A 22,800-nucleotide genomic window follows, 5' to 3' on the forward strand; every position below is an offset into this window, starting at 1 on the left:
AGAGTTAAGAACCGATTCTTAAATAGAGCCTCATCCTAAGAACTTTTCGTACGCTTTTAATTCTCCACCAGTTTTTGCATATTGCACGTGTACAAATTGTATATAAAAATTCATGGTCATTGTAGTTTGATCACTTTGCTCTTTGTATGAAAATAATCTGGTCAAAAGTATATATTACAAATTTCTACTAAGAAAAGTCAAGTCTGGTGAATTGTTTTTATGCATTTAGATGTATTGACGCGACAATAGTTCTACTGAAACTTTTGCATTTCATTCAGAGGCTCACATTTACTACTGGAATAGGCCTGGTCTACGGGTCACAGTCCGATAAACGTTAGATTGGATCCCGTTGTGATTTTTACACGGTTCCTCTAATAGACAATTCATTTAGCTACAATGCTGATGAGGATGATAGTGATTGAATTGATCGAGAGTATCTGAACCGAATCCCAACTAATCTTTTCAGACGAACGGTATTGACGAATATTCCGATTCTATGCTTTTTAATGAGATCTAAGCATGTCTTCATATTGTCTAACTAAAATATTCAACCTTGATCCTGGCAAATATCATCATCATCACCACCCACCACAACAATAAGAATCCAAACCCGTTAATCAGGAAATTGAAATCCATCGCTGTTCGAGAAACAGAGACATTTCTTGGCAAACCCTCCAAAGAAATCAAGAAACTCAACGTATTAAGATCACGAACTAGGTCGAGGCTAGTTCGGTATAACTTACACTTGCAACGAGAATTTAACGTGGAAAACATACGCATGCAAATCAATACACAAGAAGAAGCTAACAAGAAATCGAGGTCAGAGGCGCTTACTAGGATAGACAGTCGATGTGCATCTTGTGGTGGAAATGAGCGGTGTGCAGATTCGCCATTTCCATGGGAGGGATGCAACGTGAACTCAAGCCTGAGAATTCTTGCTCGCTACTAGTAAAGATGGGGATGCAATGCTCAAAGCTACTGACTTTGGATTGTCTGTGTTCATAGAAGAAGGTGGGATGTGTAGTCAAATATTTTTCTTCTGGTTTTGTTAAGATTCTAATGAATGCTTGGAGTTATGTCGTGGCTATAAGTTTATAGATATAGTCTATAACATATGAATGTGATCTCATTTTGTACATAGTGGTATGCTTCAAAACAGAGGCTTTGCAAGTTTTAGTATGGGTAGTTGTCTGCTTGATACACAGTTACATTGTCAAGTTATGCCATTTTAATTGATAATCTTGTGTGTTGTATGCTTACAGGAATATAGTTGGAAGTGCTTTCTATGTTCCTCCTGAAGTATTAAGACGAAGCTACAAGAAGGAGGTCAGTATCTGGAGTGCAGGGATTATTCTATACATCTTGCTTTGTGGTGTACCTCCTTTTTGGTCAGGTAATATCAAGCTAACTTATTATTTGATTGTTTTATCCATTTAACTATGTAATTTATATTGTTTGTGAATCTGTAATAATGTAGTTGTAGTAAAGTCCACTTGGTCTCTTTTTAAAACAAAACATTAAGCGTGGTTGTGTAATCAGCATGCTTTCTAATGTCTTCATAGAACATCCTTGGATCAGAGGGGGTGAAGCTTCAGACAATCCTATTGATAATGCTGCGTTATCTCTGATGAGGCAATTCCGAGCAATGAGCAAGCCTAAGAAGCTAGCTCCAAAGGTAAGAAAAAATACAAACTTCTCTTGTGGAAGTAAGCATTCTCTTCTGTTTTGCCCCTGTGATCATTGCTTGTGTTTCTGATTTTGTATAGCAGATTATTGCAGAGAGTCTATCAGAAGAGGAAACTAAAGGTCTTAAAACCATGTTTGCGTAATATGGATAACGACATTAACTCAAGAGGAACTGAACACCGGACTGGTTCTAATCTCTCTGAAGCTGAAGTAAAACTGCTCACGGAAGCTCTTAGTACTGCCATTTCTACTCAAACCCAACATATGCACACATATATACGCAGACACATTTGTACTCAAACCCAACATATGCATACAAATAGAGAAAATAGAGCAAAAGATGCACATCAACTTGAAAGCAAGGTTTTCTAAAGAGAAGTTATTTAGTGAAAATGTGATTTGTTTTCCACAGCTTCCATTAACATGAGGGAGCCAAGGTTTCTTGAGGATGTATCCCGCATTCTTTAATATCCCAGTTTTTGTTGTTGTTGTTTCCGAACTCAAAGACTAACTCGGGGGCACTCACAGTTCCTTCAATTTCGAATATGAACAGATGCTCCCCTAAAGTTGGATAGAAATCGCCCAATCTATAAGAAGAATAACCAGCTGGTTTAACACCATTGAGTTTGTCATTGATGCAATAAGAAATTTCAGGGCAGCGCCCATAACCAGCATCACCCTTATAGACCAGCAAGAGGCAAACTTTAAATCTCAAGGATGTAGGAAAGTAGTGTGCATCTAATCCATTCCAATTCATTGACAGGGAACTCTCGGTGGCTTGGTACGTGAAATATGTAGGCACTGTTTCTCCAGGCAAAGTTGCAAAGTCTCTCGTCCATGTGTTGATGATAAGGTCTCTTGCTTCTTGATTCAGTTTAAAGCAGTTAACAAATCTGAGCAATCGAGTCTTTCGAGGGACCCACAATTGTCTGCGTCTAGGAATTCTAAGGAGTCCGGAAGCTGCGGAAGAGACACCAGCTTCGTGCATCCCTTGATTGTAAGCTCACGAAGATGAGGCCATGACATGATTGATGGAGGCAATTCTTCTATTGCAGTTCCAGCGAGCTTTAGAACGCTGATGTTTGTGGAAATCTCGGGAAAGATTTTCAATGAAGAGCAGTCAGTGAGAACAAGTTCATCAAGAGATTTCATGTTGATATTGATCGGAAGGGCCGTTAGGTTTGAGCAACTTTCGAGATACAACTTCCTGAGATTACTCATATCCCCGACGGAAGAGGGGAGCTTCACAAGACTTGAGCATCCACCAAGATACAACTCCTCAAGATTAGTCATATTCCCAATGGAAGAGGGGAGCTTCACAAGACTTATGCATCCATTAAGAGACAACTTCCTGAGATTAGTCATATTCCCAATGGAAGAAGGGAGCTCAACAAGACTTGAGCATCCACCAAGATACAACTCCTCAAGATTAGTCATATTCCCAATAGAAGAAGGGAGCTCCCGTAGACTTGAGCATCCTCGCAATTCAAATTTCTTGACGGGAATATACAAAGGGAGCTCCACAAGATTTGAGCAACCACTAGACAAAAAAGTCTTGAGATTCAAGGAATTTCTAACAGAAGATGGAAGCTCCACCAAACTTGAGCAATTCTCGAGATACAACGTCTTGAGATTACCAATACAAGGTGGGAGATTAGCTAGATGTGAGCATCCCGTGAGAAGCAATTCCTCGAGAGTAGTGACATTTTCCATAGAAGAGGGGAACTCCACTAGACCTGAGCAATTTGTAAGATCCAAATGCCGGAGATTGATAGCATTTCCAATAGAAAAGGGGATTTCCGTTAGACTTGAGCAACCAAAAAGATTCAATGTTTGCAGATTAGTGGCAGTTGAGAGATCAGGAAGCTCCTTTAGATTTTCGGAGTCCGTCAAATTCATCAATTTCAGATTTCTAATCGTCTGTACAGAAAAAAAAAAAAAAAAAAAAAAAGGGAAGAAAAACATCAATAAAAGAAGACGGTCCATTAAGACAAATAATAGATTCCAATAAAATAAGTAATATTACAAATACTACCTCCGTTTCCGAAAGTAAGATGTTTTAGATTTTTTTTCTTGTTCCAGAAAGATAGATTTTCTATATTGTTAAGGTACTTTTTTATACTTTTGAGAAACATTAATTGAGAATATTTAAATTGATTAAATTTCATTGGTGGAAAGTTATTGGAAAGTGCATAATAAAATAAAAAATAAATTAAATTATAAACATTTATTAAATTCTTAATAAACGTGTATACTTTAGAAAATCTTACTTTCAGGAATAAACGGAATAACAAAGGGAGTATAATTTTTACTTACTTTATTTCCTTCCCATAATTTCTCAAGGTAGTTGCTTTCAGTTAATATTATTTTCACCAGGAACTCAGGATTAAAATTAGAAGGCAGACATGTCAGCGGAAAATAATCCCAATGCAAAATTCTTAGATTTCGGGGCAGACATGTCATGGGGTCTATGCTGTGAGGATATGGCTTCGTGTCTCTGACTCTTAAGAATTGGACATTGGACATTCTTTCAAAAACTCCGTCACTTATCTTCAACTCCATATCCAACTTTGAAAAGTCCAAATCTATGCCTATAACATTTCGACTACCCTGCAAAAGAACCCAAAGATACATAAGCAAAGTTTGTGTGTTCAAAAAAAAAAAAAAAAAGATACATAAGCAAAGATGAATTTTATCAAATTTTGGAGGAAGAAATGCAGTGAACGGCTAATGTGAAAAACTTACTAGTGTATCGTTACGTAGTACTTGACATATATCTCCAGCATCAACCAAAAACTGGCGCTGCCCAGGTTCACGAATGGATTGTTTACGAACAATCTCTCTACCAAAACGTGCTAACAAATCATGGATTTCTGTATATCCCCACTCGAAGGATATGAAAGATTTCTCAGCTAAACCACGGAGACGACCTTTCACACCAACAAAATTCTTTTCAAGACACCCTTCCACAATTTCAAGCGTTTCATCGTTGAAAAAGCAAGCTAAATGAAGAAATAAATCTTGATCATCAACGCATAAGGCATCGTAACTGAACTTTAAAATACTTTCTATTTCTCCATCAAGTATACTTCTTAACCTTGGTAAATCCTCTTCCCACTCCTGCTTGGGCCTTCCTTCGAAATAAGATCCTATAACCTTTAGTCCCAAAGGGAGATTACCGGCAAGTTTTGTAACTTCCCAAGCAAGTTCCTTAAATCCATCATGTGGAGACTTTTGGCCAAAAGCATACATGCAGAAAATTTCAAGAGCCTCGTCGTCAGGTGGAAACTCCACCTCGTAAATATCGTCAATCCTACGTGCATTTAAAAGCCTTTTATCTTGTGTTGTGATAATTATCCGACTTCCAGGACCAAACCACCGAGCTTCTTTCGCTATGGCATCTATTTGCATTGAATGATCCACGTCATCAAGAATGGCAATCACTCTCTTGTCTTTTAACCTGTCTTCCACAACTCCTAAATGCTGAATCTTCATATCTTCTTGGTTGATTATTTGGTACATGAACTCTTTTTGTAATTGCAGTTTCGCACTGTACTCATCATAGTAAGGTCTGCCAAAACGTCTTTTAATATTCTCCATAAAGACACTAAACTGGAACTCACGAGAGTATTGGCTAAATAGAACTCTTGCGATGGTACTCTTACCAATTCCAGAAGGACCCCAAAACCCTATCATCCTCACTTCATTGGAGCCTAGGCGTAGCAACAGTTTCAGTTTTATCATATGAGTACTCATCCCAACGAGATTGTCGAAATCACTCGATTGCGCAGAATTATTCAGCTTGTTAAAAACATCGGTGGATATATCCTCGATCATGGCAGCTTCATCAACCCTAAAGAGAGGAAAGATGAATACATAATAAAATAGTTATTGTAAACAAAATTGATACAGACATGATAAAATTTAAGATTTTTTTTTTAATTTTTTTTTATAAAAATAATTAAATTAACAAACTTTCACCTTTTGTGATTAGAAAAAAAAAGAATTCACATTTTTCCGAATATTATTACCGAAATCCTAAAATTTTCAAAACACCACAACTTCCCCAATATATTAATCATGGAGCATTAGAACATGTTTTTGTAGCCACGTGTCGATCATCCTATGATGATTCTTAGAATTCTTTAGAAAAATAAGTTAGTCCATATAAATATATATTATATTTTTTATTAAATTAATTAATAATGTACAAAAGAATATTTTCAATTTTTTTCCTTAAATAAAAGCTACAAAATTACCTAATATAATTAACATATATATGACAATTAACGATTATGAATCATTTTATATAAAAATATATATAAATATGTTAATTTCAAAATTTGCATTGAAAAATTATTGATATCTTAATATTTTAATTTTGCAATTTGTATTGAAAAATCTCACATTAAATATTTGTGATTTAACAATTTAAATTTTTGTTACAACAAATATACAAATGTTAATAAAATCATATAAGTAGGAAGTGTTAATAATAAATATTTATATCAAAATATCTATATATATAAAGAAATGTTCGCCTCTCTCCCGTGAAGCCACGTCATCAATTCGTGCGTTCTGGGAGTGACACGTGTCCCATTTTATTTTTAGAGCCAAAATAAATGAATGCAGTTAAGGGTAATTGAACGCAGCACCTCAGAACTGGTAATTTCTCTTAGAACCACTAGGCTAAAGTCACTTTTTATAAATATGTGACCGGGAAAATACTTATTATCGTGTCAGCTGGAAGCCCATGCTTCTTCTGCTTGTGGCCAGGGCCGACACTGAACTGACGTCAAGATGAAGATCGTGAAGTTAAAAACTTTGCTCCAAACAGTTTTGCAATGTTTCCAACCTTTATAATTTGATGCATATAATATATATCAAAATATATTTGTTGTGCACGCTTTTATTAGTTTTGCTTTTAAAAGAAGGTATTTACAGTTATAAATGTTTTGTGCCAGTGAAGTAATGGTTGAAAAATCTCTATATATATGTCATTTTAAAATAACACTCAACTTCTATATATAGTCAATACATATGTCCATGTTATATTCTAGACTAAATATTTTCTCTTTTAAAAATATAGAAAACAATTTTTTTAGTCTACAAGCAAATGTTGTATAGCAAGTATGCATTATACAAAACAATATATATTTAAAATCCATACACAAAAACATAAAAGTTGTTATATGCCTCTTTCTGAGACATGCACACTCCACTATGAATAAGAATTAAAAAAAAACAGTATTGTCATCAAACTTTATCACAAATCCACATTTGTACATCTGTAATTATGAGTTGGACAATTACTTAATTTGATACAATACCAAAGCAAGAATAATCGAAAAACAACTATACCACCGCATACTAATAAGTAAGACATAACAAATAACCAAATTCTTGAATCTTAAAACAAATTTCAACTCGAGCATTTAGTGAATATCAAATTAACTAATATCCCGCCCGTAGGGCGGACCGACCCTAGTACTATATATATTTATGTCAATATCACTAAAGTTTAATTATATACTATATAAAGTAAATAAAATGATTGTTTTGATTTATTTACCAAAAACATGATTGTAAATAAATAAAAGGTATTGATTTTGATTTATATGCTTACTCTAATGTATATACTTTTATGTATACAAATTATTTTTTAAATAAGTGGTTTCTTATATGTTATTTGATCATGACAATCTAATAAATACACTTCTTCAAATCAAAGTGATTTTTAATATTGGAAACACTATATATTATTTTATTCAAATTAAATAACTTAGTTTTGACATTTATATTTTGGGTCTGCACTTATATTCTATAACAACTTGATATATTATATTTGAACACTAGCCTGTGAATACAGTTTGCCAGTGATTTTCTTCAAAAATTTGATTCTTTGATATTTTTCTGGAGTGTAACTAATTTTTACAGATGTCCATATTTTTAAACTGACACTTATGTAATTCACATAACAAGTTAAAAAAACAAACTCATATCAGTGAAACATAAACGAGAATGAAAACCCAATTTTATAGAGGTAGAAAATGAAATCACTTATGGAGAGTCAATATTAAACAAATCGAGAGCAAAAAAACCTAATCCCATTTCGTCATTTTACAATCGATATTACCTATCTAGTTTTGGTGATTTGTGTCAGCCGCAAAATTTAATTTTCGTTTATGCATATGAAGTTCTTAAAATGAGCTAAAATACGTTAACTCTTCAACAGCGATGCATTTAAGAGACCAACATTTGTATTCGTCATTTTACAATCGATAAATATTGTAATGTTGCAAAATGTTAAAACCATTTAATGAACAAACATTAGTATAAAAAGTTCACCCCGCCTGGTCAGGCATGTATATAGTAAGCTGAAAAGTTGTTTATTTTTGTCTGATATTTTGAGTATTTTTTCCGTACATATAATATTTTGAAAGATGGCAAGTAAAAGTTAAGCGGACAAACCAGTTGCACGAATGGTAACCAGCTATTGTGGCCACCTTCTCCAAAGCTTGTTTCCACCTCCTAATGTCCTCCTTAGATTTACCCTCACAAGTTTTTCTGAACACCTTCCCAAAATCACCGTTCAGCTTCTTTACATCAGATGGATCTACTTTGTAGAAAATGGCCATCACAGTTTGACCCAGCTCCTCCCTGCAGTTCATAATCTCCACCAACTCCTCAAGACACCACTTAGAAGAAGCATAGTTCTTAGAGAGCAAGACGACCGCGATCTTAGATCCTCTAATCCCCCGTATGAGTTCAGGAGCGATGGACTCTCCTCTCTGGATCCCATTATCGTTGAAAAATGTGATTGTCTTTCTTTTAAACTCCTTTTTAATGTGACTAAGAAAGTTTTTGCGGACATCTTCCCCACGGAAGCTCGGAAAGACATCGTGTAACCAGACGTGAGAGGAAGAAGATGGAGCGGATGAAGGAGACAAAGCAGACAGAGGTGGTAGTGGAGACAACGAAGACTGAGGTGGTGAAGGAGACGAAAGAGACGGAGGTGATGATGGAGACACAGGAGACGGAGGTGATGAAGGAGACAAAGAAGACTGAGGTGATGATGGGACTTGAGTTTGGCTCTGGTTTTGCAATCGGATTTTCTTTCTCACTGGTTTGGCAATCGGATTTGAAAGCTCATCCGGTTTCCTCTTCTTTCTCTTTTCTACTATCTTTCTCTGTTTCTTAATTTCTTTCAAAAACGATGGAAATCTCATTTTTGAAAAGCTTTTCTTTTTCGGGAATGAAGTATTATAGTATATCACAAAACAAAACAGTGGAGTTGAAGGAATAAGTAGATAAAAGGAAAACTGATTTCTTGGTTTTCTTGATGGAATCTGAATTTTCAAAAACAATATGAAGAAGCATATGCAGGAGAAGCGAGAATGGCAAATGAAAGGGAAAAATAACCAATCTGTGTGGTGGCGAGAGGACCAAGTATATTTCTAGATAAAATTAAAAAAAAATTCGTACGTTAGTCAAAAAAAATAATAATAAAAAATTCGTATGTATAATTGAGTAACTGACACGAAACGCTGACAAATTTAATGAATAAACATTAGCATAAAAAATTACATTAGTCCACTAATTATTTTTTCGGGATGATTGTTCTTTTAAAAACTTTGATCTATTATTTTCTTGGATTTGGTCTTTTAGATCTGTGTGCGCAAATCGGAGATGGGATGTATTTTGGTGCGTATGTCAAAGTCATGTCGGATCTAGAGTTAGAGCAATTGAAAAAATCTTTTCCAAAGTTTAGAAACCCATAAAGAGAGAAGCTTTTTTAAAGTGGGTCATGATGTGTTATGTGTTGTATGTGAAGTTTCAGCTAATACTTATATTAACAGCTAACGCATATTTTAAATGATATATCAATTATTAACAACCTACGATTGTTACATGCTACATGTATTGTTTTACTCCATAACTTAAATTTTAGTAACTATCTGTTACATGATACATCAATTATTATATGTTTCAGCTAATACCTATGTTAACAACTAATACATATTTTAGATGATACATCAATTATTAACAACCTACAATAACGATTGTTACATGCTATATGTGTTGTTTTATTTGTTAACTTAATTTTTAGTAACGAACTTATTTTACATGATAAATTATATATTATATATCTGTTAATAATTACTAATACTGAATTAAAAAAATTGTATCACCTATCTTAATGTATACTATAGTTGAGTAACTGACACGAAAAGTTTGTCACCGACAAAAACTATGGGAAATTGCACGCAATGAACCAAAAAATATATTATAAATCAGTCTAACCCCAAAAACATTGACCACAATATTCAATGTATTTTTTATAATATATGTCAAACTACCTTTACAATCAAGGAAAATTGCACTTTATGACAACCTACAAAAAAAGTTCTTCACTATCTAGCTAAGAAAAAAATAAACTATGATATTCAACATAATTTTTTATCTTATTTGCTAAAATACTCTTCAAAACAACGGACACCACCATTTTTTATTTTCTGTTAACTTTCTTCTTTTTCATTTTTATCCTTCTTTCTTACAACAATATCTCTGTTTTTATAATTTGTTCTCATTTTGAATCTTGCAAAACATGTTAGAATTATTGCATCATGGATTATTAAACAAATCCGGTTGTAAGAAATGACTACGGCGGCCGACACAGTAAATATATAGACGTGTCATAAAAGAAGAGCTGTAACTCATCGAGTCTATATGGTAATAGAAGAGATGAATGTGTATGATCACCATGTCTGGAAAAGGAAAAAATGATGAAGAAGATGAACTCTTCGCCACTATACTATTTGAGACACAATCAGTGTGGTCTTAGATGGCGCAAATTCATGTCTTCTTCAACTAAGATGGCACCATCTGTTTTAAGCCATTATTTTTAAATGTGTAACGTTGTTAGCATTACATGATATGATATGATAATAATAATGGTGTTTCTCTAATGTCCATATCTTTTAACGATGACATTATCCACTTTTCCCCTTCTTTGACCGGCTACTTATAGAAGATGGGGTATAACCAGTTGAAATGAAGACTAAATATTAGTAACTTAATTATGTCAAAATCATTGACATATTCTTAGTTTCTACTCAGAAATTGGTTATACAGCGAATTAACCATACAGTCAACTGGTAAAAATCTTTTTTCTTCTTCTTTCAGGTCTCTGCTTCTCTTCTTTTAATAAAGATGGACGCAAATCAAAGGTCATCATGTTTTAATCACTTCCATCTATATAATCAACACCTCTATCACTCCAATTTTTCACTCTGCCGACGTCATCTTTCTTTAAATCAATTGGTATCGTTTCCGTATCATTTTCTTTGTCTTTTTTTTTTATGTTATAATTTTTCTTTTTTCGTGAGTCTATTTTATTTTTCATATTTATATAGTATAGTTTAATGGGCAAATCTCCAAAATAGCATCTTTCTAAGTTTATATCACAAAAATAGCACTCAAAAACTAAAATGACCAAAATAGCACATTTCTAAGTTTATCCTTTGAAAATTTTAATTTTTTTATTTTTCAAAATTTAAAATCTTATCCCCAAAACCTCATTTCTCAACTCTAAACCCTAAACCCTAAACTCTAAACCCTAAACCCTAAACTCTAAACCCTAAACTCTAAACCCTAAACTCTAAACCATAAACCCTAAACCCTAAACTCTAAACCCTAAACCCTAAACCCTAAACCCTAAACCCTAAAATCTAAACCCTAAACCCTAAACTCTAAACCCTAAACCCTAAATCCTAAACCCCACCCTTTAACTCTAAACCCTAAGTTTGTGACTTTTGATAAAACATTAAGTGCTATTTTTGTGACTTTTGACCTTGAGTGCTAGTTTGGGAACATAAACTTGATTTAGTGCTATTTTTGTCTTTTTCTCTAGTTTAATATTACAATATTACATATAATTTCAAATTTTAATTTTATTTGCAATATTATTAATATTTATTATATTTGCAATCAGAGATTTTTCAAATATGACTTACAACTTGATTTTAAATACAAATCTATACCCAAAGTTGAATCAAATGCAAAACTAACATAAAAGTTTTGTGAAATTACAGCCAGCCCCTTGTGACCAAACAAAAAAACAGAAGCCATTTTTAGGAATATAGCCCCAGTAAGTCGTCTGAGTCGTCTGAGATGCTAGAAGTCTTCTAGACGACTTCCAAGTAAGTCAACTGGTGTAGCAGGTCTTAAAAATAATTTATAAATTTTCTAAAAAATATTTTGATAAGCGAAAAAATTAAAATCATGTAATTATAAACAGTTTTAAGTGATATAAATTAAAATATTATAAAACTGAATTGTTTTCAACATAGATGAATGTAGGTAGTGAATCATGGTATTCTTTGTTCTAGGGTTTGACAACATATGTTGTAGTATTGTATGTATTCTTAGGGTTGAATTTTGGAAAGCTTGAATGTTTTTTTGAAAAATTAAATTTTTACCTATAAGTATTTATTTTTGTGTATAGTAAACACTTTTGAAGTTTAATTTGATTTTATGAAGTGTTTAGTTAGTTAATTAAGTTTAGGGGTTATATTTAGGGTCTAGACGACTTCTACATAGAAGTCGTCTGGTGAATAATTTTAGCTGGACGACTTACATGTAAGTCGTTCAAATATTCCAGCCTAAAATTAAAAAAAAAATTATTTTCCCGCTTAAATAATTTAACTAGACGACAAGTAAGTCGTCTGCGAAGTCTTCTATTTTAGTTTCCCGCTAAAAATTTAAAGTCTTCTGGGCGACTTACAAATAAGTCGTCTAGGAAGTCGTCTGAATCAAAAATATTTTAACCTAATTAGATTTTTTTGTCTCCCTATATAAAGAAAAATTTACACATTCTCTCTCCTCCTCTCAAATGGTTGCAACAAAAATGTAATGTTCATCATTCTAAAACTCTTCAACCTCTCTCTAATCTCTTTGAACTTATAAACACTAAGCTTTATATCAATTTATTGTTTTTGTCTCATGTCTTTCTCACTAATTTATCTTGTTTTTGCAGGTTTTTCATCACAACATGATTCTCATATTCCACTCATTTAAAGGTAGATCTATCAATTTTAGATATGTATTTTTGTGTGTTCTATAAAGGTAGATTTATCTAATCTTTCACTCATATTCTCTGTTTTTAAGCCATTTGAATATTTTTGGATATGCATGTTTTTCAGATCTGGATTTGGATATGCAGGTTTTTCAGATCTAGAAAACTTCTGGGACGACTTACCTGTTAGTCGTCTAAAATATAATGCGCTAGACGACTTTCAGGAAGTCTTCCAGACGACTTTCAGGAAGTCTTCCATACGACTTCCAGGAAGTCTTCTGACGAAGTCTCCCTTTCATAACAGATCTGAGCGTTTTGGTAAGTTTTTATGTCTAATTATTTTTCATTTGGTAGCTTCCTGTTGTATAAAGGTATTACTTTTTTTCCAAAACTAAAACTCTCCAAACCCACTTTAATCTCTTTGACTTGAAAACACCAAACTTTATATGAATTTTTCAGTTTTATCTCATGTCTTTCTCACTAATCTATCTTTTTTTGCCAGTTTTTAGTCAGATGGTTCTCATCTTCCACTCATTTAAAGGTAGATCTATTAATTTTAGATATGTATTATATTCCACTTATTTTCTCTGTTTTTAAGCCATTTGAACGTTTTTTTTATATGCAGGTTTCTCAAATCTGGATTTGATATGCATGTTTTTTTCAGATCTGGAAGACTTCTGGGACGACTTACCTGTTAGTCATCTAAAATATAATGCGCTAGACGACTTTCAGGAAGTCTTCCAGGCGACTTCCCGGAAGTTGTCTGGACTTCCTGGAAGTCTTCTGACGAAGTCACCCTTTCATAACAGATCTGAGCGTTTTGGTAAGTTTTCATGTCTCATTTTTCTTCATTTAGTAACTTCCTGTTGTATAAAGTTCTCACTTTTTTTTCAAACTAAAACTCTCCAAACCCAATCTAATCTCTTTGACTTGAAAATACCAAATTTTATATGAATTTTTCAGTTTTGTCTCATGTCTTTCTTACTAATCTATCTTTTTTTTTGCAGGTTTTTAATCAGATGGTTCTCATCTTTCACTCATTTAAATGTAGATCTATTAATTTTAGATATGTATTTTTGTGTGTTCTATAAAGGTAGATTTATCTAATATTCCACTCATTTTCTCTATTTTTAAGCTATTTAAACGTTTTTTGATATGCAGGTTTTTCAGATCTAGATTTGGATATGCAGGTTTTTCAAATCTGGAAGACTTCTGGGACGACTTACCTATTAGTCGTCTAAAATATAATGCGGTAGACGACTTACAGGAAGTCTCCCAGACGACTAAAATATGATGTACCAATTTTTTTAGTGAAAGACAGATATAATATGATGAGAAAAATATCTAAATATTCTTATTTATGGTACTTTGAGAAAGTTTACTCTAAAACATTATTATTTAAACCTATTAAACTTGATCTTGACCTGATTTCGTTTTGATTTGCGAGTCAGATCTTTTTACTGATTTGTATCTAATATTTATTTAGAATATGGATTTCTTTCTATAAAAGCTCATGTTCAAAACTTATAATCACACAAAGATTTGAACATGGTTACTGACCATAAGTGCAGAGAAACCTCGACAGACTTTCAAGATTTCGGGGCCCCTAAAATTGTATAATTATTTGGGGCCCAGGTTTTTCAAATGCCTTTTTAAATATACATAAGCACGCCTCTGCCTGCACTTCATAATCTCCACCAACTCCTCAAGACACCACTTTGAAGAAGCGTAGTTCCTCGAGAGCAAGACGATCGCAATCTTAGATCCTCTAATCCCCCGTATGAGTTCAGGAGCGATGGATTCTCCTCTCTCGATCCCGTTGTCATTGAAAAATGTGATTGTCTTTCTTTTGAACTCCTTTTTAATGTGACTGAGAAAGTTGTAGCGGACATCTTCCCCGCGGAAGCTCGGAAAGACATCGTACATCCAGACATGAGAGGAAGAAGATGGAGAAGCCGATGAAGGAGACAAAGCAGATGGAGTTGATGAAGTAGACAAAGAAGAAGAATCAGATTCTTCGTTTTCATGATGGGATCTGAGTTTTCGAAAAATCAAGAAGAAGCCTAATGCAGCAGCAACGATGTTAAGGAAAAGAGAGAAATCCATTTGTGTGCTGGAGAAACGGATCAATGAGCTTGCTACAGACATTTGTGGAGCAATGAGTGAAACAAAGATGCTTTTATTGAACAAAGCGACATATAAAGTTGACTCCGTTGACTGAGAGAGACTTTGTGGTAAATAAAAAGCACAGTGCCTAAACAGTGCGTTGTGGCATCCTATTTTAAGTACAAAAAACTAAAAAAAGCAATGAATAGCAGAAGCAACTTCAAGGAAATAATAATCGAAATCAATGTCCACTATAGGAAGCTTAATCCTTTGTCAATACATCAAAGTTAATGAGTTCACACTTGATATTTCACAGCAAAGAGATCAATCTTCTATAGGAAGCTTCATCCTCGGCTTCAACTCCATTGCCAAGAAAGTAGGTCTAACAAAGTATTTGTAGTCAGTTTTCTTCTTCTACTTGTAGTATGTTTTCTTAAGATTCTGATATTAGCCCTGTTTTTTTTATCAACAGCGGCGGCAGCGTCGAGAAAAACAACGAGCAAAACGGAAAAGATAAAGACGGAGTTATCAAGTATCGCTTGATTAAGACGCGAAAGACATATTACACACATAAGATGACGCTGAAAATAATGGCGTCCATTAGAGAAACCTTGGATAGCACCGGCGATCGTTTCTGGCGGTTATTTCTATTTCTTCCATGATTATTTTGTTCTCTGTTAAGGTTATTTTTCTAGACGCTGCTGCTGACGCCGCCGTTGACAAAAGAACAGGGCTAATGTTGGAGACAGATAATAGTCTATTTGTAAATTGTTGGCATGCATTTGCACACACAAAGAATAAGATCATACATACGTTACAGCTATTTCTTAATTTAAAGTTTATTATAATGTCGTTTATTTGAACTTTTGAAGCATCAAGATTAGGGGTGTTCAATTCGGATATCGGTTCGGTTTCGGTTCGGTTTTTTTTTGGTTAGTAAAATATAACTACCATTCGAAATCCATATTTAATTCGGTTCGGTTCGGTTTATATACCGTCGGTTTTCGGTTTATTCGATTTTATACCAAAAAACATAATTATTTAGTTTGAGATCATATAAAATGAATTTTAGAGTCATATTGTCAACACAATCATTTATTAGAAATATATTATATGTTCAAATAAATGAACAAAAACGTAAAAATGCTTCTACCATCAAATAAAATCATCAAATTTATAATTAAAATCAGAGCCTGAAATTTTGAAAATAAAAGTATGAAACAAAACAGAAACATGAAAGAAAAGTTTTTTCACTCTTTCATATTTGGTGTTCATTAAAGTCATGTTTTTTCGATTGAACACGAAACTCTGTTTGTTTATAGATAAGAAAAAAGTTGTGAAAATTTTCCATTAATTATTTTTCATCAAATTTTTCATCTTCATATTAATTTAGTGAATACTAAAATAAAGCAAAAAGATAAAAAAAAACTTAGAAAATAGGATGTCTGAATTGCGATGTATTGTTATTTAATTATAGTTCAAGTGTTTTACAAATTATATAAGGTTCTTTATTACTATAACATTATGGTAATAGTTATTAACACAAATTTAACATATATAACAAATAGATTTTCATGTATTGTTATAAAATAGATACATATTTACATGTTTCTACTTTTAATCGGTTTTGTTCGGTTTATTCGGTTATATACCAAACCATATCTAAATCATACGGTTTTTATAAAATTATATCCATTCGGTTTATATGGTATATACCAAAACCAAACCATATTGTCTATTTCGGTTCGGTTCGGTACGGTTCGGTTTTACCATATTGAACAGGCCTAATCAAGATGCTTGAAAATGGAATATCACCATTAATGACTGCTGAATATTAACGGAAAATACAAGTATCTTCTCTCTTCTCTCCCACTACGACTCAGACGAATCATCATCATCACTGTTGGGGAAAGAGGAACCCAACAATCACCACCCACCGCAACAACAAGAATCCAAACCCGTTAATCAGCAAATCTAAGAGAAGCAGGTTTTAACACCATTGAAATCCATCGATCTTCGAGAAACAGAGACACTTCTTGGCAAAACCTTTAAAGAAATCAAGAAACTCCACATTAGGTCATTTGAACTAGCTAGGTCGAGGCCAGTTCGGTATAACCTACACTTGCAACGAGAATTCAACAGGGAACCCATACGCATGCAAATCAATACTCAAGAGGAAGCTAACAAGACGAAGTTACAGGAAGGAGGTTAGTAACTGGAGTGCAGGGATTATTCTATTCATCTTTCTTTCCTTTTTAGGCAGGTAATGTAAAGCTAAAATATTATTTGATTGTTTTATCCATTTAACTATGTAATTTATATGTTTTATGATACTGTTTTTGTTACAATGTAGAAACCGAGAAGGGAATATTTGATGAGATTATAAAAGGAGAAATTGATTTTTGAGAGCCAACCATGGCCTTCTATATCTGAGAGTGCTAAAGATCTTGCAAGGAAGATTTTTTTTTGTTACAAGTTATTAATGAAAATGTGATTTGTTTTTTTTTCTCAGCTTCCATGAACATGAGGGAGCCAAGGATTCCAAAGCAATTGTTTCCAACTTTCCAGAGGACGTAGCCCGCATTCCTCAATCTCCCAATTTTTGTCATGGGATCTGAACTCAAAGGCTAATTCGGGGGAGCCCACTTTTTCTTCAATTTTGAATACCAGCAGATGCTCCTTTGAAGTTGGAGAAGAGCGGTGCCATAAATCAGCATAAGCTGCGTAACCAGATTTAACACTATTCAGTTTGTCCTTGATGCAATATGATATATCAGGCCAGCACCAATCATCAGCATCAACGTCACCCTTATAAACCAGCAAGAGGCAAGCTTTAAATCTCAAGGATGTAGGAAAGTACTGTGTATCTAATCCATTCCACGTCATTGACAGGGAACTCCTGGTGGCTCGGTAATTGAAATATGTAGGCACTGTTTCTCCTGGAAAAATTGCAAAGTCTCTTGTCCATGTGTTGATGATAATCTCTCTTGCTTCTTGATTCAGTCCAAAGCAGTTAACAAAGCTGAGCCCATGAAACTTTGTCTTGTAAAAAGAGCAATCCAGTCTCTCGAGGGACCCACAATTGTCTGCGACGAGGAACTTTAAGGAGTCCGGAAGCTGCGGAAGAGAAACCAGCTTCGTGCATCCCTTGATTACAAGTTCACGTAGACTAGACCTTTCCTTGACCCATGGAGCAATTTCTTGTATTCTTGTGTCGCTCAAGTGTAACTCACGAAGACGAGGCCATGACATTATTGATCGAGGTAATTCTTCTATTGAAGTTCCAGTGAGCTTTAGAACGCTGATGTTTGTGGAAATCTCCGGAACGCATTTCAATGACGAGCAGTCAGTGAGAAAAAGTTTACCAAGAGATTTCATGTTGATGTTGATGGGAAGGGCCCTTAGCTTTGAGCATCTTTCGAGATACAACTTCCTGAGATGATTCATATGTCCAATAGAAGATGGGAGTTCTACAAGACTTGAGCATCCATTAAGAGACAACTTCCTGAGATGATTTATATTTCCAATAGAAGATGGGAGTTCCACAAGACTTGAGCATCCATTAAGGTACAAGTTCCCGAGATTATTCATATTTCCAATAGAAGATGGGAGTTCCACAAGACTTGAGCATCCATTAAGATGTAACTTCATGAGATTATTTATATTTCCAATAGAAGACGGGAGTTCCACCAGACTTGAGCATTCATTGAGATACAAATACAAGAGACTAGTCATATTTCCAATAGAAGAGGGGAGCTCCAGTAGACTTGAGCATTCATCGAGATACAGATGCATGAGATTAGTCATATTTCCAATAGAAGAGGGAAGCTCCTGTAGACTTGAGCATCCACTCAAATCAATTTTTTTGAGATCAGTGGCATTACCAAGATAGAAAGGGAGCTCCACAAGATTTGAGCAACCATTAAAAGTAAAATCCTTGAGATTAATGGAATTTCTAACAGAAGATGGAAGCTCCACCAAACTTGAGCAATCTTTGAGATACAATTTCTTGAGATTACCAATAGAGGATGGGAGCTTAGCTAGACGTAAGCATCCCGTGAGATTCAATTCCTCGAGATCAGTGGCATTTTCCATAGAAGAGGGGAGTTCCATCAGACTTGTACAACCACTAAGATCCAATACTTTGAGTTTAATTATAGCATTCCCAGAAGAAGATGGAAGTCTCACTAGACTTGAGCAATGACTAATATCCAATCTTCCAAGATTAATTAGATTCCAAATAAAAGAGGGGATCCTTACTAGACTTGAACAATGACTAAGATTTAATCTTCGGAGACTGATAACATTTCCAATAGAAAAAGGGAGCTCCGCTAGATTTGAGCAACCATGAAGATTCAATTCTTGGAGACTAGTGGCAGTTGAGAGATCAGGAAGCTCCTTTAGATTTTTGGAATCCGACAAATACATCCATTTGAGATTTCTAATCGTCTGTACAGAAAAGAAAAACATCAATAAAAAGAAGACAGTCCAATAATACTGAAGTAACACAAAGTCTTAGATATATAAATATGTTTACTTACTTTATTTCCTTCCCACAATTTCTCAAGATAGTTGCTTTTACGCAAGGCTATTTCCACCAGGAACTCCGAAATAAAATTAGAAGGCAGACATGTCATCGGAAAAAAATCCCAATGCAAAAGTTTAAGATTTGGAGGCAGACATGTCATTAGATCTATGCTGTGATGACATGTCTGTTTGGGACGTCCATAGTCAGAACCAGAATCAGAATCAGAATCAGAAAGCAAAAGTCTTAAGAATTGAACATTGGACATTCTTTCAAAGGCCCTTTCACTTATTTTCAACTCTGTCTCCAACTCTAAAAGCTTCAAATCTATGCCTATAACACTTCGACTACCCTGCAAAAGAACCCAATGATTTTCCTATAAAATTTTGTAGGGAGAAACGCATTGAATGACTAATAGGAAAAACTTACTAGTGTATCATTTTGTAGTACTTGGCATATATCTCCAACATCAGCCAAAAACTGACGCTGCCCAGGTTCGTGAATGGATTGTTTACGAACAATTTCTCTACCCAAACGTGCAAGCAAATCATGGATCTTTATATATCCCCCAACAATGGATATGAAAGATTTCTCAGCTAAGACACGGAGCTGACCTTTCACACCGACAATATTCCTTGCAAGATACTCTTCCACTTTCTCAATCCGCTCATTGTTGAAAAAGCAAGCTAAGTGAAGAAATAAATCTTGAGTATCAACAGATAAGGCATCATAACGTAACTTTAAACTACTTTCTATTTCTCCATCAAGTCTAGCACTTAACCTTGGTAGTTCCTCTTCCCACTCATGCTTGAGCATTCCTTTGAAATAAGATCCCATTACCTTTAGTCCCAGAGGGAGATTACCGGCAAATTCTTTAACTTCCCAAGCAAGTTTCTCGAAGCCATCGTATGGGGACTTTTGACCAAAAGCATACATGCAGAAGATTTCAAAAGCATCACTGAAACCTGGATACTCAACCTTGTAAATATGGTTAATCCCATGTGCAGTCAAGATTTTTTTATCTTGTGTTGTGACAATAATCCGACTTCCAGGACCAAACCAGCTATGGTCTTTTGCCATGGCATCTAGTTGCATTAAATGGTCTACATCATCGAGAACGACAAGCACTCTCTTGTCTTTTAACCTGTCTGGCGCAACTCCTAAATGATGAATCTTGACATCCTCCTGGTTGATTATTTTAGATAAGAACTCTTCCTGTAATTTCAGTTTCGCGCTATATTCATCAGAACAAGGTCTTGGACAACGTCTTTTGATATTCTCCATGAAGACACTAAGCTGGAACTCATGAGAGTGCTGGCTAAATAGAACTCTGGCGATGGTGCTCTTACCAATTCCAGAAGGACCCCAAATCCCTATTATCCTCACTTCATTGGAGCCTAAGAGTAAGAACGGCTCCATCTTTTTCATATGAGCTTCCATCCCAGCAAAACCTTCGAAATCACTTGATATCACAAAATTAATTAGGTCATTCGAAACATTAGTGGCGATTTCTTCGACCATTGATGCTTCATCATCCCTAACAAGAGAAAAGATAATACACAAAGATGAAGACATCATTTGAAAATTTACAATTCATAATCAAAAACAAAATTGACAAATAAATGATCAAGGTTTTTTTATTTAAAGTTGTATAAAAATTAAGCAAATTATTTGTACATATATAACAAACTTTCAATAAAAAACGAACTAACAAACTTTCACATTTTGTTAACTAAAAACATTTCACATTTTGTTTTCTTAAATTATCACCGATACCCTAATTTTTTTTAAAAAATGCAATAACTTCTTACGCTTCTATAATTTTAGAAGGAGATCACTCGTAAACATAACCTCTGTGATGTTTTTGAAACCATTTATTAAATCATGTTATATCGAAACTGTTTTTTTTTTCTTTGAATTTTGTATTTCTCAATACATATTATATTTTGGATGTATGTAAAAGATAGCAAGTAAAAAGCATGGGGACAAAACCAGTTGCTTGGATGGTAACCAGCTATTGTGGCCACCTTCTCCAAAGCTTGTTTCCATCTCCAAATGTCCTCCTTAGCTTGACCCTCACACGTTTTTCTGAAAACCTTGCCAAAGTCTCCGGTCAGCTTCTTTACATCAGATGGATCTACTTTACAGAAAATAGCCATCACAGTTTGCTTCAGCTCTTCCCTGCACTTCATGATCTCCACCAACTCCTCAAGACACCACTTTGAAGAACCATAGTTCCTTGAGAGCAAGACGATCACAATCTTAGATCCTCTAATCCCCCGTATGAGTTCGGGAGCGATGGATTCTCCTCTCTTGATCCCATTATCGTTGAAATATGTGATTCCCTTTCTTTTAAACTCCTTTTGAATGTGACTAAGAAAGTTATTGCGGACATCTTCCCCCCGGAAGCTCAGAAAGACATCGTGTATCCAGACTTGAGAGGAAGAAGGTCGAGGAGCTGATGAAATAGATAAAGAAGATGGTGGTGATGATGGAGACAAAGAAGACCAATAGACAGATCGAGGAACTGACAAAATAGTTAAAGAAGATGGTGGTGATGAAGTAGACAAAGAAGACAAATCGAATTCTTTGTTTTCTTGATGGGATCTGATTTTTCGTAAAATGAAGAAGAAGCCTATTGCAGCAGCAACCATGTTAAGGAAAATAGATAAATCCATTTGTGTGGTAGTGGAGAAAGGATCAGTGAGCTTGGTACAGAGATTTGTGGAGCAATTACGCTTTTTGTGTAATTGAACAAAGCGACATAAAACGTTGACTCCATCGGGGGACTGAGAGAGACTTTGTGGAAAATAATTTCACCGGTCAAGGTTGAATGCTCTACCATTCTATTCAAAGAAGGAAAAAGGCAAAGGAAGAACAGAAGCATCTTCAAGGAAAGTAGTGATCGATATCAATGTCTCTACATCAAAATTGATGAGGTCACACTTGAAATTTCACAGCAAAGAGATCAATCTTCTCAGGAAGCTTCATCCTGGCTGCAGCCTCATCATTTTTCTCGTAGAACTTTACAAAAAGTAGGTTATGTTGAATGGAGACTTAATTTAATTGACTTGGGATTGCAGTAATTTTTGTTTTCGTTTGTTTTATATTTAAGGAATAGAAGGAGTGAATAATTATATAATGGACATACATATGAACAAACCTATATTTGCAGGACACATTTGTATTCAAACCCAACATCACACAATGATAATCTTACACTAACACAGAAAAAATGCACATCAACATGAAACTAAATAAGTAATCTAAAATCGGTTCCCCATGTCAAACCCTTGGTTGACGCCCCGCCGTGCTTCCGCCCTATCCCCTCCGTCTCTCGCCGCTGGTGATGACCGGAACCCCATCCCTCCTCTTCCCCCCGACCCTCCTGACCTTGGCCAATACC

General features: G+C 34.6%; 1 protein-coding gene and 1 pseudogene across 1 annotated transcript; both read right to left on the reverse strand.

The window, feature by feature from the left end:
- Nucleotides 1–1,903: 1,903 nt before the first annotated feature.
- Nucleotides 1,904–9,321, reverse strand: LOC125575665 (annotated as a pseudogene).
- Nucleotides 9,322–17,249: 7,928 nt separating this feature from the next.
- Nucleotides 17,250–22,528, reverse strand: LOC106420978 (disease resistance protein TAO1-like). The gene is made up of 4 exons (XM_013861817.3): nt 21,387–22,528; nt 19,824–20,931; nt 19,411–19,746; nt 17,250–19,318 (listed from the first exon to the last, which is right to left on the reverse strand). Exons 1-4 carry the CDS (start codon nt 22,070–22,072, stop codon nt 17,378–17,380), a joined length of 4,071 nt encoding a protein of 1,356 aa, XP_013717271.2. The 5' UTR covers nt 22,073–22,528; the 3' UTR covers nt 17,250–17,377.
- Between the last annotated feature and the right edge of the window lie 272 nt (nt 22,529–22,800).

The sequence above is a fragment of the Brassica napus genome, unplaced genomic scaffold, assembly GCF_020379485.1.
Source record: "Brassica napus cultivar Da-Ae unplaced genomic scaffold, Da-Ae ScsIHWf_1234;HRSCAF=1762, whole genome shotgun sequence".
NCBI lineage: Eukaryota > Viridiplantae > Streptophyta > Magnoliopsida > Brassicales > Brassicaceae > Brassica > Brassica napus.

Bases quoted from the DNA above. Each gene is read 5' to 3' on its own strand.
- LOC106420978 (XM_013861817.3), bottom strand. From the start codon at position 22,072: ATGGATTTATCTATTTTCCTTAACATGGTTGCTGCTGCAATAGGCTTC. The intron at 20,932-21,386 runs GTTTTGTCCCCA...TTCTCTTGTTAG, and splicing joins GGTTACCATCCAAGCAACTG to GGATGATGAAGCATCAATGG. The intron at 19,747-19,823 runs GTAAGTTTTTCC...GTTCTTTTGCAG, and splicing joins TACTACAAAATGATACACTA to GGTAGTCGAAGTGTTATAGG.